We start from the raw sequence: 16,689 nt of genomic DNA on the forward strand, positions 1-16,689 counted from the left end.
TAGATCCAACATTAGAAAGGAGGAGTCGAGCCAACATTAGAAAGGAGGAGTAGATCCAACATTAGAAAGGAGGAGTAGATCCAACATTAGAAAGGAGGAGTAGATCCAACATTAGAAAGGAGGTGTAGATCCAACATTAGAAAGGAGGAGTAGATCCAACATTAGAAAGGAGGAGTAGATCCAACATTAGAAAGGAGGAGGGAGGAGTAGATCCAACATTAGAAAGGAGGAGTCGAGCCAACATTAGAAAGGAGGAGTAGATCCAACATTAGAAAGGAGGAGTAGATCCAACATTAGAAAGGAGGAGTAGATCCAACATTAGAAAGGAGGAGTAGATCCAACATTAGAAAGGAGGTGTAGATCCAACATTAGAAAGGAGGAGTAGATCCAACATTAGAAAGGAGGAGTAGATCCAACATTAGAAAGGAGGAGTAGATCCAACATTAGAAAGGAGGAGGGAGGAGTAGATCCAACAGAAAGGAGGAGTAGATCCAACATTAGAAAGCAGGGAGGATTAAATCCAACATGAGAAAGGAGAAGTAGATCCAACATTAGAAAGGAGAAGTAGATCCAACATTAGAAAGCAGGGAGAAGTATATCCAACATTAGAAAGCAGGGAAAAGTAGATCCAACATTAGAAAGGAGAAGTAGATCCAACATTAGAAAGGAGGAGTAGATCCAACATTAGAAAGGAGGAGTAGATCCAACATTAGAAAGGAGGAGTAGATCCAACATTAGAAAGGAGGAGTAGATCCAACATTAGAAAGGAGGAGTAGATCCAACATTAGAAAGCAGGGAGGATTAAATCCAACATTAGAAAGGAGAAGTAGATCCAACATTAGAAATGAGGAGTAGATCCAACATTAGAAAGCAGGGAGGATTAAATCCAACATTAGAAAGGAAGAGTAGATCCAACAATTGTCTTCAAGATATACCAAAATACCCTGTTCATACAGATCTGGTTTAAATCCAACCAGTTAATCAATGTAGATTGACTTCATGAGTGGACTATGATATAATGTTATTTACATTGGTTAGGTCAGCCAAAGTCAAGTCAAGTTAGTCCAAGTCACAACAACATCAAGAGTCAAGATGACAAACAAACCAAACCTGACAAAAGGGACTATCCAGATCCTCATAGTAGTCCCTCATCTTCTCATAACTCATCTTCTTAAGCCCAAGCATCATGGCAACGTTCATGTTCAACAACCGTGCGAGCACCCAGAAACCATATGTGGTATATCCTACACCTGAACCCCTCAGCTCAGCTTTACCCAGACCAGCAACAAACCCACTGGTTGGTTAACGTTTAGACAAACAACTTTGGACAAACGCGGTGGCTGTGGGCTACACAGGGGCAGCTACACCGGGACAGGCGTGTGAACTGTGAATGAGGTAGGGAGAGGGAGCGGACTCCATTGGCAGGCAGAACAGAGGGGGCATTAGAGGGAGCAGAGGGAGCAGCCTGCGTTCAGCAGGTGGGTCACATGAAAGCCTCTTTGAGAGACGGAGAGAAAGAGAGAAGTAGAGAGAGGGTGAGAGAGAGAGAGAGATCCCCTCCTAACCGAGTCAGAAAGGAAGATAGAGAAGTGGCTGAGAAAGGGGAGCGAGAGGGAGAGAATGAGAGAGAGAGAGAAGTAGAGAAAGGGTGAGAGATTCCCTCCTAATATATCTGAATCAATACCTCTACTGTGATGCAGGGACAATCCTAATCACTTGCTTTCACCTTGCTGCCACCACAGGCCAAGTCACGTCATGTGATCGCCATTCACAGGCTGGTCTCAAAGGGAAATACGATCCAGGGGGGAACACTTCCAGGTCAAAGGTTAAGATTTATTTGATTGCGAGGACATTTTTGTTTAGTTGACCTTTCGCCAGGTAAGCTACTCAGCCAATAACCTGGTTGATCAAGGGAGCCTTGATGTGTGTTTTGAATAAAAGTCTTATTTTCAACATGTGTTATACACTCAATGTACAAAACATTAGAAACACCTTCCTAATATTGAGTTGCACCCTCTTTTGCCCTCAGCACAGGCAAAATGTGTTGGGGACTCTACAAGGTGTCGAAAGCGTTCAACAGGGATTATGGCCCATATTGACTCCAAGTTGGCTGAATGTCCTTTTGGTGGTGGACCATTCTTGATACACACGGGAAACTGTTGAGCGTGAAAAACCCAACAGCATTGCAGTTCTTGACCCAAACTGGTGCGCCTGGAACCTACCCCGTTCAAAGGCATTTAAAACTTTTGTCTTGCCCATTTACCCTCTGAATGGCACACATACACAATCCATGTCTCAGTTGTCTCAAGGCTTAAACATCCTTCTTTAACCTGTCTCCTCCCCTTCATCTACACTGATTGAAGTGGATTTAACAAGTGACATCAATAAGGGATCATAGCGTTCACCTTCGTCAGATGACCTGGCCTCCACAATCACCCGACCTCAATCCAATTGAGATGGTTTGGGATGAGTTGGAGTGCACAGTGAAGGAAAAGCAGCCAATAAGTGCTCAGCATATGTGGGAACTCCTTCAAGACTGTTGGAAAAGCATCCCAGGTGAAGCTGGTTGAGAGAATGCCAAGAGTGTGCAAAGCTGCCATCAAGGCAAAGGGTGGCGCTATTTGAAGAATCTCAAATATAACATATATTTTTATTTGTTTAACACTTTTTTGGTTACATGATTCCAAATGTGTTATTTCATAGTTTTGATATCTTCACTATTATTCTACAATGTAGAAAATAGTAAAAATAAAGAAAAACCCTGGAATGAGTAAGTGTGTCCAAACTTTTGACTGGTACTCTATGTGGACTAAAACAAAAGCTACATATCTCAGAAAGGCATAGAAGTGTTAATATTTTGTACCCCTCCCTCCCTCTCCCAGTCCGGCTGACCTGTAATAACCCCATTCATCCCTCTCTCCTCCAGATGAGGCTCACCATCCCTCTCTTCTCTTTCTCCCCTTTCCTCTTAACTGATATCTAACGCTTCATTCAGTGAGATGACAGAGTCCACCTCTCTTCTCTCCCGCTCTCTCTCCTTCAGTCACATTCCTCTCCTTCAGTCACATTCCTCTCCTTCAGTCACATTCCTCTCCTTCAGTCACATTCCCCTCCTTCAGTCACATTCCTCTCCTTCAGTCACATTCCTCTACTTCAGTCACATTCCTCTACTTCAGTCACATTCCTCTCGTTCTCTCCCTCCTTCAGTCACATGCCTCTCCTTCAGTCACATTCCTCTCCTTCAGTCACATTCCTCTCCTTCAGTCACATTCCTCTCCTTCAGTCACATTCCTCTCCTTCAGTCACATTCCTCTACTTCAGTCACATTCCTCTCCTTCAGTCACATTCCTCTACTTCAGTCACATTCCTCTACTTCAGTCACATGCCTCTCGTTCTCTCCCTCCTTCAGTCACATTCCTCTCCTTCTCTCCCTCCTTCAGTCACATTCCTCTCCTTCTCTCCCTCCTTCAGTCACATTCCTCTCCTTCTCGCTCTCCTTCAGTCAAATTCCTCTACTTCAGTCACATTCCTCTCCTTCTCCCTCCTTCAGTCACATTCCTCACCTTCTCGCTCTCCTTCAGTCACATTCCTCTACTTCAGTCACATTCCTCTCGTCTCTCTCCTTCAGTCACATTCCTCTCGTTCTCTCCCTCCTTCAGTCACATTCCTCTCCTTCTCTCCCTCCTTCAGTCACATTCCTCTCCTTCTCTCCCTCCTTCAGTCACATTCCTCTCCTCTCTCTCCTTCAGTCACATTCCTCTATTTCAATCACATTCCTCTACTTCAGTCACATTCCTCTCCTCTCTCTCCTTCAGTCACATTCCTCTCTCTCCTTCAGTCACATTCCTCTCTCTCCTTCAGTCACATTCCTCTCCTTCAGTCACATTCCTCTCCTCCCTCCTTCAGTCACATTCCTCTACTTCAGTCACATTCATCTACTTCAGCCACATTCCTCTACTTCAGTCACATTCCTCTCCTCCCTCCTTCAGTCACATTCCTCTACTTCAGTCACATTCCTCTCGTTTTCTCCCTCCTTCAGTCACATTCCTCTCGTTCTCTCCCTCCTTCAGTCACATTCCTCTCGTTCTCTCCCTCCTTCAGTCACATTCCTCTCGTTCTCTCCCTCCTTCAGTCACATTCCTCTCCTTCTCTCCCTCCTTCAGTCACATTCCTCTCGTTCTCTCCCTCCTTCAGTCACATTCCTCTCCTTCTCTCCCTCCTTCAGTCACATTCCTCTCGTTCTCTCCCTCCTTCAGTCACATTCCTCTCGTTCTCTCCCTCCTTCAGTCACATTCCTCTTCTTCAGTCACATTCCTCTACTTCAGTCACATTCCTCTCCTTCTCTCCCTCCTTCAGTCACATTCCTCTCCTTCTTGCTCTCCTTCAGTCAAATTCCTCTACTTCAGTCACATTCCTCTACTTCAGTCACATGCCTCTCCTTCTCCCTCCTTCAGTCACATTCCTCACCTTCTCGCTCTCCTTCAGTCACATTCCTCAACTTCAGTCACATTCCTCTACTTCAGTCACATTCCTCTACTTCAGTCACATTCCTCTACTTCAGTCACATTCCTCTACTTCAGTGACATTCCTCTCGTCTCTCTCCTTCAGTCACATTCCTTTCATTCTCTCCCTCCTTCAGTCACATTCCTCTCCTTCTCTCTCCTTCAGTCACATTCCTCTACTTCAGTCACATTCCTCTCCTCTCTCTCGTTCAGTCACATTCCTCTATTTCAATCACATTCCTCTACTTCAGTCACATTCCTCTACTTCAGTCACATTCCTCTCCTCTCTCTCCTTCAGTCACATTCCTCTCTTTCAGTCACATTCCTCTCTCTCCTTCAGTCACATTCCTCTCTCTCCTTCAGTCACATTCCTCTCTCTCCTTCAGTCACACTCCTCTCTCTCCTTCAGTCACACTCCTCTCATTCAGTCACACTCCTCTCATTCAGTCACACTCCTCTCATTCAGTCACACTCCTCTCATTCAGTCACACTCCTCTCATTCAGTCACACTCCTCTCATTCAGTCACACTCCTCTCATTCAGTCACACTCCTCTCCTCCCTCCTTCAGTCACATTCCTCTCCTCCCTCCTTCAGTCACATTCCTCTCCTCCCTCCTTCAGTCACATTCCTCACCTCCCTCCTTCAGTCACATTCCTCTACTTCAGTCACATTCCTCTACTTCAGTCACATTCCTCTACTTCAGTCACATTCCTCTACTTCAGTCACATTCCTCTCGTCTCTCTCCTTCAGTCACATTCCTTTCCTTCTCTCCCTCCTTCAGTCACATTTCTCTCCTTCTCTCTCCTTCAGTCACATTCCTCTACTTCAGTCACATTCCTCTCCTCTCTCTCCTTCAGTCACATTCCACTCCTTCAGTCACATTCATCTCCTCTCTCTCCTTCAGTCACATTCCTCTCCTCTCTCTCCTTCAGTCACATTCCTCTCCTCTCTCTCCTTCAGTCACATTCCTCTCTCTCCTTCAGTCACATTCCTCTCTCTCCTTCAGTCACATTCCTCTCTCTCCTTCAGTCACATTCCTCTCTCTCCTTCAGTCACATTCCTCTCTCTCCTTCAGTCACACTCCTCTCCTCCCTCCTTCAGTCACACTCCTCTCCTCCCTCCTTCAGTCACACTCCTCTCCTCCCTCCTTCAGTCACACTCCTCTCCTCCCTCCTTCAGTCACACTCCTCTCCTCCCTCCTTCAGTCACATTCCTCTCCTCCCTCCTTCAGTCACATTCCTCTCCTCCCTCCTTCAGTCACATTCCTCTCCTCCCTCCTTCATTCTTATTCCTCTCGGCCTACTTGACTGTCTCTCTTGTCCATCTGTCTGTCTGTGTTTGTTTCTGTCTATTCTCTCACTTTCTTTTCCTTTAGCCTCCCTCCCTCCATTGTGTGTATGTTTTTCTCCTCTCTGTCCATCCCATTTATTTTCTCCCTCCCTCTACATTGTCATTTCTCCCCCCCCCCCACCTGTTCTTTCCAGTCTGAGCGAGCAGTGCCGAGTCCATCAGGGGACGTGGGCCCGCCTCACGGCGGCAGAAAGCGATGATGTCATCGTTGCAGCAGCAACAGACTCCACGCTGTCTGAATGCAACTCATACCTACCGCAATGGGGAAGCAACACCACAATACCCTGCCTCATAAAACAACAACCACGTGAACAACCAATTTGATTAACAGTCAGAGTGCTGATTTCACACTATTGATCAAATAAACACTACCTATCGCAGTCAGAACAAAGTATCCAGTAAACCAAGTATCCAGAACCAGAACACAGTAAACCCCAGTCAGTAAATCTAGCCTAACACACGGCATGTTAAGGACATTGACACCCCAGTGCCAAAGCCAGTCCAGGGCTTAAAACCAGTGGGAGGACAGACAGACCATAGACAACATTGGAACTGACTGACTGCTTACTGGAGCCTTGTATCCATGACAACATACATGGAAAGAGAAAGCGCGAGAGAGAGGCAGGGAGGGTAATCTTACTCCATACTGCACTGCACCCCTCCAGACTTAAGACGGAGGGGGTCGGAGTATTTATTTAACCTTTATTTAACTAGGCAAGTCAGTTAAGAACAAATTCTTATTTACATGACAGCATACCACGGCCAAACCAGGACGGCGCTGGGCCAATTGTGCGCCGCCCTATGGGACTGCCAATCACGGCCGGATGTGACTCAGCCTGGATTCGAACCAGGGACTGTAGTGTCGCCTCTTGCACAGAGATGCAGTGCTTTAGACCGCTGCACCACTCGGGAACCCCAAGAGAGTGATATATTAGTGAGGTGGAAAAAGTACAGGAGAATGAGCGAGGGAGGGAGAAAAGGAGAGAGAGGTGAAGAGGAGCGGAAGCAGAGTGAAGGACCGGGAGAACACAAAGGTGTTGAGTGAGTGGAAGGACACAGAGAGGGAGGGAGCGAGGGAGAGAAAGAATAGAGTGAGAACAAGAGAAAACAATACAAAAGGAAAGAGAAAGCTAGAGAGAGACAGCATGTGAGACAAAGGAAAGAGGAGAGGTAAAGATGAACAGATTATGAGGGAGACTTGGTACCACCCAGGGAGAGTGACCTATGATGGTAGCCCTTTCCAGTGATGCTGATTAGATGGTGGATAGTAGAGAGAAAGGAGAGATAAATTAAGCTAGAGAGATAAAGGGGTGTTGACCCTTACAAGTGATGCTGATTTGATGGTGGAGAAGTTGTTGTGGCGGTAGTTGTGTGCCTGGCTCATGTCAGAGGATAATGGCATCAGCTCCGGCCTGAGGTCAGGTTTCAGACCATTATCCCAGTTATACCTGTGGTCCTGAGGAGAGAGGGCGAGAGAGAGACAGGAGAAATGTTGAATTTCATGGCCTGTAACTTCAAAACCTAAATGTAACTGTAGTTGATATAATTGAACGTTGCATTATTGGCAGCCAAATGATTCTTCATATAGGGCGTCTGGCGGACAGGATAGGTATGGTGGTTGTTCTCTCATAGTTCTGTAGCGCCACAGGTTGGAAGTGAACAGTTTTGTACTGAACTCAAGCCAACGTTAGATGGTTAGACTTCCAAATTGGAGTGTGTATAAACCTACATATGTCAGTTCATGACCGGTTGACCAGTTAGTGCCTTCAGAAATGATTCATTTTACACATTTTGTTGTGTTACAGCCTGAATTTAAAATTGATTAAATTGATGTTTGTTGTCACTGGCCTACACACTAAACCCCATAGTGTCAAAGTTGAATTATGTTGTAATTTTAAATGTATTATTAATTAAAAATGAAAAGCTTAAAATGTCTTCAGTCAACCCCTTTGTTATGGCAAGCCTAAATAACAAGGCACATAATAAGTTTCATCACTCTTGTGTGCAATAAATCAAATCAAGTGTTATTAGTCACATGCTCCGAATACAACAGGTGTAGACCTTAAAGTGAAATGCTTACTTACAAGCCCTTAACCAACAATGCAGTTAGGAAAATATTTACTAAATAAACTAAAGTAAAAATTAAATAAAAAGTAACACAATAAAATAACAATACCGAGGCAATATACAGGGGGTACCGGTACCGAGTCAATGTGCGGGGGTACAGCTGAGTCGAGGTAATTTGTACATGTAGGTAAAGTGACTATGCATAGATAATAAACAGCGAGTAGCAGCAGCGTGAAAACAAAGTGGGGGTTGGGGGATAAATGTAAATAGTCCGGGTGGCCATTTTAATAATTGTTCAGAAGTTTTATGGCTTGGGGGTAGAAGCTGTTAAAGAGCCTTTTGGACCTAGACTTGGCGCTCCGGTACCACCTGCCATGAAGTAGCAGAGAGAACAGTCTATAACTTGGGTGACTGGAGTCTTTGACCATTTTTTGGGCCTTCCTCTGACACCTAGTATATAGGTCCTGGATGGCAGGAAGCTTGGCCCCAGTGATGTACTGGGCCATTCGCACTACCCTCTGTAGCGCCTTACGGTCGGATGTCGAGCAGTTGCCATACCAGGCGGTGATGCAACCGGTCAGGATACTCTCAATGGTGCAGCTGTATAACTTTTGAGGGTCTGGGGACCCATGCCAAATCTTTTCAGTCTCCTGAGGGGGAAAAAGTGTTGTCGTGCCCTCTTCACGACTGTCTTGGTGTGTTTGGACCATGATAGTTTGTTGGTGATGTGGACACCAAGGAACTTGAAACTCTCGACCCGCTCCACTACACTCCCTTCGATGTGAATGGGGTGTGTTTAGCCATCCTTTTCCTGTAATCCACGATCATCTCCTTTGTCTTGCTCACGTTGAGGGAGAGGTTGTGGTCCTGGCACCACACTGCCAGGTCTCTGACCACCTCCCTATAGGCTGTCTTATCGTTGCCACTATTGTGTCGTCAGCAAACTTAATGATGGCGTTGGAGTCATGCTTGGCCACGCAGTCGTGGGTAAACAGGGAGTACAGGAGGGGACTAAGCAAGCACCACTGAGGGGCCCCCGTGTTGAGGATCAGCGTGGCAGATGTGTTGTTGCCTACACTTACCACCTGAGGGCGGCCCGTCAGGAAGTCCAGGATCCAGTTGCAGAGGGAAGTGTTTAGTCCCAGGGTCCTCAGCTTAGTGATGGGCTTTGCGGGCCTTGTGAATGTTGACCTGTTTAAAAGGTCTACGGCTATGGAGAGCGGGATTACACAGTCATCCGGAACAGCTGGTGCTCTCATGCATGCTTCAGTGTTGCTTGCCTCGAAGCAAGCATAAAAGGCATTTAGCTCGTCTGGTAGGCGCACATCACTGGGCACATCGCGGCTTGGTTTCCTTTTGTAGTCGGTAAAAGTTTGCAAGCCCTGACACATCCGGTGAGCGTCTCAGCCGGGGTAGTAGGATTCAATCTTAGTCCTGTATTGATGCTTTGCCTGTTTGATGGTTCGTCTGAGGGCATAGCGCGATTTCTTATAAGCGTCCGGATTAGTGTCCCTCTCTTAGCTCGGTGCGGATGCTGCCTGTAATCCATGGCTTCTGGTTGGGATATGTACATATTGTCAATGTAGGCACGACGTCGTCGATGCACTTATTGATGAAGCCGGTGACTGAGGTGGTATACTCCTCAATGCCATTGGATGAATCCCGGAACATATTCCAGTCTGTGCTAGCAAAACAGTCCTGTAGCATAGCATCCGTATCATCTGACCACTTCCGTATTGAGCGAGTCACTAGTGCTTCCTGCTTTAGTTTTTAATTGAAAGCAGGAATCAGGAGGATAGAATTACGGTCATATTTGCCAAATGGAGGGTGAGCTTTGTATGCATCTCTGTGTGTGGAATAAAGGAGGACTTTTTTTCTTCTCCGGTTGCACGTGACATGCTGGTAGAAATAAGGTAAAATGGATTGCCTGCATTAAATTCCCCGGCCACTAGGAGCGCCGCTTCTGGATGAAGGAAAGGGGGATACCTAGTCAGTTGTACTACTGAATGCATTCAACTGAAATGTGTCTTCCACATTTAACCCAACCCCTCTGAATCAGAGAGGTGCGGAGGGCTGCCATAATCGACATCCATGTCAACGGCGCCCGGGGAACAGTGGGTCAACTGTCTTGCTCAGGGGCAGAGCGACAGATTATTTATTACCTTGTCAGCTCAAGGATTCAATTCAGCAACCTTTCAGTTACAGGCCCAACGCTCTAACCACTAGGCTACCTGAACATTTTCTTGTTTGCTTATGGCCTTATACAGCTTGTTGAGTGCGGTCTTAGTGCCAGCATCGGTTTGTGGTGGTAAATAGACGGCTACAAAAAATATAGATGAAAACTCTCTTGGTAGATAGCAGAGGTGTGGACTCGAGTCACATGACTTGGACTCGAGTCAGACTCGAGTCACAAATATGATGACTTGCAACTCAACTTTGACACCAATGACTCGTGACTTGACTTAGACTTGAGCCCTTTGACTTGAACTGACTTGATACCCTCCCCAAGCCCAAATATAAAAATGATGCTATTAAAAAGTGTGCAGCGCATCAACTCTTCATTTAACGGATTGCAGTTTGAATCGGACAGCAGCCAAGCAAATTGTGCCAGCTGAGAAAAAGTTGTGAGTGGCAGTGCAGAGGAACGTCGGCGAGTGAATTCAGATGGAGCACTTGGAAAGATGATACCCAAAGTTATTATTTTCGGATATAAAGACTACGCTGTATCAACTAAAAATGGATTGCAACTTGCAAAACATGCGGGAAGAAAATGACAGACGGAGGCGCAACAATTTCCAACTTTGTTCGACATTTGAAGCTGCACAAAGAACGGTAATTCGTCGCTAATATAGCCGACAGCTATATCATTCATAACTTTGCCAGTGTTTGCATGTTGACTAACGTAATGTTAAGTCAATGCAACTCCACTCAGTCAGTCAGTGCGGGAATGTGATCACTGCACCCAAAATTGAGCTACAACTGGCTAGGCAGTTGGTAGCCTAAATCCTGCCTGATGTTATTGCTGTTCCTAAAGCCATTGACATATGTTAGCCAACTGTAACCACACACATTCTTATGGCTACTCATGTATTTCCATGGAAATAAAGTTTATTTGGAAAGTAATAAATATATTTTTTTAAAGCATTCATGATTTGCGTAAACATAATATACTAACTATTACTCTTGTTAAAAATATGAAATGGTATTACATTTCGTGAAGAGCACATTATGACTTGTTTAGGACTCGAAACTCAAAGTTAAAGACTTGAGACTTGACTTGATACTTGCCGGTCTTGACTTGAGACTTGACTCGGACTTGCCTGTCTTGACTTGGGACTTGAGTGCTAAGACTTGAGACTTACTTGTGACTTGTAAAACAATGACTTGGTCCCACCTCTGGTAGATTGTGTGGTCTACAGCTTATCATGAGGTACTGTACCTCAGGCGAGCAATACCTTGAGACCTCTTTAATATTAGACATGGCGCACCAGCTGTTATTGACAAATAAACACACACCCCCAGCCCTCGTCTTACCAGACGTAGCTGTTCTGTCCTGCCGATGCACAGAAAACCCAGCCAACTGTATATTATTCGTGTCGTCATTCAGCCACGACTCGGTGAAACATAAGATATTACAGTTTTTAATGTCCCGTTGGTAGGATAGTCTCGAACGGAGATCATCGAGTTTATTTGCCAGGGTTTGCACGTTGGCCAATAGAATGGATGGTAGAGGCGATTTACAAACAATGTGAAAAAAACAAAAAATAGCACAATTGGTTAGGAGCCCATAAAACGGCAGCCATCCCCTCCGGCCTGTACAGAATAAAAATATTCCAAAATATGCATCCTGTTTGCAGCAAGGCACTAAAGTAATACTGCAAAAAATGTGTCAAAGCAAATTACTTTTTGTCCTGAATACAAAGTGTTATGTTTGGGGCAAATCCAATACAATATATTACTGTATAACACACAATATTTTCATAGTGGCGGCTGCGTCATGTTTTGGGTATGCTTGTAATCATTAAGGACTGGGGAGTTTTTCAGGATAAAAAATAAACAGAATAGAGCTAACCACAGGCAAAATCCTAAAGGAAAACCTGGTTCAGTCTGATTTCCACCAGACACTGGGAGATTAACTCACCTTTCAGCAGGACAATAACCAAAAACAAGGCCAAATATACACTGGAGTTACTTACCAAGAATGTGTGGCCGAGCAACAGTTTTGACTTAAATCTACTTGAACATGTATTGCAAAACCTGAAAATGACTGTCTAGCAATGATCAACAACCAATTTGACAGAGCTTGAATAATTTTTTTAAATAATAATGGGCAAATGTTGGATAATCCAGGTGTGGAAAGCTCTTAAGACTTACCCAGAAAGACTCAAAAGGTGATTCTAACATGTATTAACTTATCTAATCAAGATACTGTATATTAGAGTTTTATTTTACAAATGTACATTTTTTTTCTTCCACTTTCACATGAGTATTTTGTGTAGACCATTGACAAAAAATGACAACTAAATCAATTTTAATCCCACTTTGTAAAACAACAAAACGTGGAAAGAGTAAAGGGGTGTGAATACTTTCTGAAGGCACTGTACATGTATGAAAAGGAACTCTTTATCAGTGTGAATCTATAGACAGACAACATGCCACCTTCTCTTGTTCCTATACACCCATGCTGGCCTTGTGGCATATCAGCAACCCGTACACCCATCGTTAATAACAGTTAACTAAACGATAAAGACCAGGAAAGATATGTGGCTGAAGAGGAGGAAACAAACATCTCATCATCTGCAAGTTTGAAGTGTGTGTGTGAGTGTGCCTGTGTATTCTGTGCTGCGATGCCTGAGACATGCAGGGTATTCAGAATGAATGTCAAGCATTCAGCAGTGTGTCCAGCTCAACCCTCAGCCTGTGTGGCAACGCCAGGCGAGAGAAGAGAAGAGGAGAGGTCAGGGCATATTTGTTCTCAAAGTGTGATTCACAGGAGTGATGAACTCTGTCTGTGTGCTGTGTGTGTGTGTGTGTGTGTGTGTGTGTGTGTGTGTGTGTGTGTGTGTGTGTGTGTGTGTGTGTGTGTGTGTATCATCTTTACAGGAATCAAGCTGAGCAGCATTTTAAAAGTGGAAGAATGAATCTTTGGTTTCCATGGCATCAGTGTTTTTAATTGAAGGGTGTTGGGTTTGGTTAGGTTAATATAGTATGATTATATGAATACCGCGGCGAGGTTGGTTCTGTTTGTGTGTGTCATTATTTGGGTGAGGGTTGGAGGGTATCGCTATCCCTCCTGTGTGTCATTATTTGGGTGAGGGTTGGAGGGTATAGCTATCCCTCCTGTGTGTATGAGCGTTTGTACATCCCTGAGAGCTGTCATTCTTCAGGACTTGGGTTTAAGTTTGGTGTAGGTGGTTGTTGGCTGGCTGGCTGGCTGGCTAGATTAAGGGGCTAGATGAGTAGTACCTTCTTGATGTGTGTGTTCATGTTTGTTTGTGTCATTCTTGAGGACGTGGGTAGTGTTGGAGTGAGTGACTAGCTGGAGGGACACTGATGGTGCTAGTTTTATAGTGTGTGTCTCTCCTGCTGTCCGGCCGTCTCTCTCCTTCTTGGTGTGTGTGTGCGTGTATGCTAGCGTATGTCGCTCTCTCTCACTCTGTCAGTGTTACTTTCTAGGTGTGTGTGAGTGTATGTGTGTGTGTTTCTCTCTCTCTGTCAATAATACCTTCTTGGACTGTGCGGAGGACTCTAAGCTGCTGTCGTAGTCGTGGTGCATCATGGTCATGTCGGAGCAGCTCTCGTCTAGGACCTCCTGCATGCTGTTGACGCTGCTGCTCTGGCTTCCTGTACTGACTGAGGTGCTGGGGAGGGAGTGGTTACTGCCCAGGCTGTTCATCTTACAGCTGGCCTGCTCACAGTCCTGGAAGAGAGAGAGATGGTAATCAGTATACACACACTGTGGGAAATATACACACACACCCCTTGCCACTTCCCACCCCTCAACTGTAAATATGGGTTTACAAATAGCCTCATTAAGCTTGGAGTGACCTTGATACAGCAGACAATGTCCTGCCATCCAGAGGGCAACAGAGTCAAAGTCATGCTAAATAGCCCATTAACCCCCATTTGTTTAAATGGGGGACATTTCACCTGGACAGACAGTATCGATGTCAGTCCTGTCCGTTTCTGTGTCCGTGTCCGTCCATCCTGACAGGATCAGCATGCTTGAGTGTGTCATACAAAACAGAGCGTGTGGCAGTGAGGAGAGACCCCAGCACAGGGAAATCAAAACCAGAATGTCTAGAAATGTGTTAATTTCTATTCTTATTAAGCTCTTCATAATTGTAAGGGCAAAAAAATGGTTGGAGAACTGAGACGCTGGGCTATACAACAGGGTACACATGACTCTGTATCATTGTTCCTTCGCCCTAGTTCAAGACAGGTGAACAGGAGGACAGCGGTTTTCTTCATGTCAATCTTTGTTGACCTCTGGGACAACTACAGTATTCCATTTGTGCCAGACCATAACAGGAGTTCAGTAGACTCCAGAGGCTTATCCACCCTGACACACAATGGCATTGTTTTAATATTATATTCATGTAATCAAATGTTTTACTGACATGTTTTATAGTAAAGTAAGAATATTAGTGGTTATAGTCAATGTACAGTTGAAGTCGGAAGTTTACATACACTTAGGTTGGAGTTATTAAAACTAGTTTTTTAACCACTCCACAAATGTCTTGTTAACAAACTATAGTTTTGGCTAGTCGGTTAGGACATCTACTTTGTGCATGACAAGTCATTTTTCCAACAATTGTTTACAGACAGATTATTTCACTTATAACTCACTGTATCACAATTCCAGTGGGTCAGAAGTTGACATACACTAAGTTGTCTGTGCATTTAAACAGCTTGGAAAATTCCAGAAAATGATATAATGGCTTTAGAAGCTTCTGATTGACTCAAATTATGTCAATTAGCCTATTGGAGGTGTACCTGTGGATGTACTTCAAGGCCTACCTTCAAACTCAGTGCCTCTTTGCTTGACATCATGGGAAAATCTAAAATCAGCCAAGAAAAATCGTAGACCTCCACAAGTCTGGTTCATCCTTGGGAGCAATATCCAAATGCCTGAAGGTACCACGTTCATCTGTACAAACAATAGTACGCAAGTATAAACACCATGGAACCACGCAGCCGTCATACCGCTCAGGAAGGAGATGCGTTCTGTCTCCTAGAGATGAACGTACTTTGGTGCGAAAAGTGCAAATCAATCCCAGAACAACAGCAAAGAACCTTGTAAAGATGCTGGAGGAAAAAGGTACAAAAGTATCTATATCCACAGTAAAACAAGTCCTATACCGACATAACCTGAAAGGCCGCTCAGCAAGGAAGAAGCCACTGCTCCAAAACCACCATAAAAAAGCCAGACTACTGTTTGCAACTACACATGGGGATAAAGATCATACTTTTTGGAGAAATGTCCTCTGGTCTGATGAAACAAAAATAGAACTGTTTGGCCATAATGACCATTGTTATGTTTGGAGGAAAAAGGGGGAGGCTTGCAAGCCGAAGAACACCATCCCAACCTTGACGCAAGGGGATGGCAGCATCATGTTGTGGGGGTGCTTTGCTGCAGAAGGGACTGGTGCACTTCACAAAATAGATGGCATCATGAAGCAGGACAATTATGCGGATATATTGAAGCAACATCTCAAGACATCAGTCAGGAAGTTAAAGCTTGGTCGCAAATGGGTCTTCCAAATGGACAATGACCCCAAGCATACTTCCAAAGTTGTGGCAAAATGGCTTAAGGACAAAAAAGTCAAGGTATTGGAGTGGCCATCACAAAGCCCTGACCTCAATCATATAGAAAATTTGTGGGCAGAACTGAAAAAGTGTGTGCGAGCAAGGAGGCCTACAAACCTGACTCAGTTACACCAGCTCTGTCAGGAGGAATGGGCCAAAATTCACCCAACTTATTGTGGGAAGCTTGTGGAAGGCTACCCAAAACGTTTGACCCAAGTTAAACAATTTAAAGGCAATGCTACGAAATACTAATTGAGTGTATGTAAACTTCTGACACACTGGGAATGTGATGAAAGAAATAAAAGCTGAAATAAATAATTCTCTCTACTATTATTCTGACATTTCATATTCTTAAAATGAAGTGGTGATCCTAACTGACCTAAAACAGAATTTTTACTAGGATTAAATGTCAGGAATTGTGAAAAACTGAGTTTAAATGTATTTGGCTAAGGTGTATGTAAACTACTGACTTCAACTGTCCTTCCTCCTCATCCTCTCCTCCTCCTCCTCCTCCTCTTCTTATCCTCTCCCCTTCCCAGGTCTCCCCTTCCTCTCCCCCTCCTGGCTCTCCCTTCCTCCTCCTCCCATCCTCTCCTCTCCCCTTCCCAGCTCTCCCCTTCCTGGCTCCCCCTTTCCATCCTCACCTCCTCCTCCTCCTGGCTCTCCCCCATGTGTTTTTCCTGATAAAGGATCTTCTTCATTTTACGGTACTGCAGGTTGTCCAGCTCCCTCACCGCGTCCTTGGTCCTCTGGATCAGATCCATGAGGACCCGCGGGGGGCGCTCCAGACGTACAAAGTCATGCTGGGGAGAAAAGAGAGGTTACAGGTTAGAGCAAACAAGGGGGTCGCCTGATATGAAAATGGGGTCGCGGAAGAATTTCCAAAATCCTGATAAAAAATAATAATAATAATATCAAAATATATACAGAATATATTATAATATCGTCTTTGTATGTCAAT

At 44.7% G+C, this 16,689-nt stretch overlaps 1 protein-coding gene across 5 annotated transcripts in view; it reads right to left on the reverse strand.

Annotated features, from left to right (window-relative positions):
* LOC106579820 (serine/threonine-protein kinase TAO3) overlaps window positions 1-16,689 on the reverse strand; it is a 134,069-nt gene that overhangs the window by 20,213 nt on the left and 97,167 nt on the right. For all 5 annotated transcript variants that reach the window (XM_014160025.3, XM_014160027.3, XM_045704275.2 and 2 more), the window contains 3 exons: window positions 16,373-16,531; window positions 13,645-13,839; window positions 7,177-7,308 (listed from right to left, as the gene is read on the reverse strand). In XM_014160025.3, coding sequence (XP_014015500.1) covers window positions 7,177-7,308; window positions 13,645-13,839; window positions 16,373-16,531 — 486 coding nt within the window. The remainder of the gene's footprint in view (window positions 1-7,176; window positions 7,309-13,644; window positions 13,840-16,372; window positions 16,532-16,689) is intronic.

This window comes from Salmo salar, chromosome 20 (assembly GCF_965601325.2).
Source record: "Salmo salar chromosome 20, fSalSal1, whole genome shotgun sequence".
Taxonomy (NCBI): domain Eukaryota; kingdom Metazoa; phylum Chordata; class Actinopteri; order Salmoniformes; family Salmonidae; genus Salmo; species Salmo salar.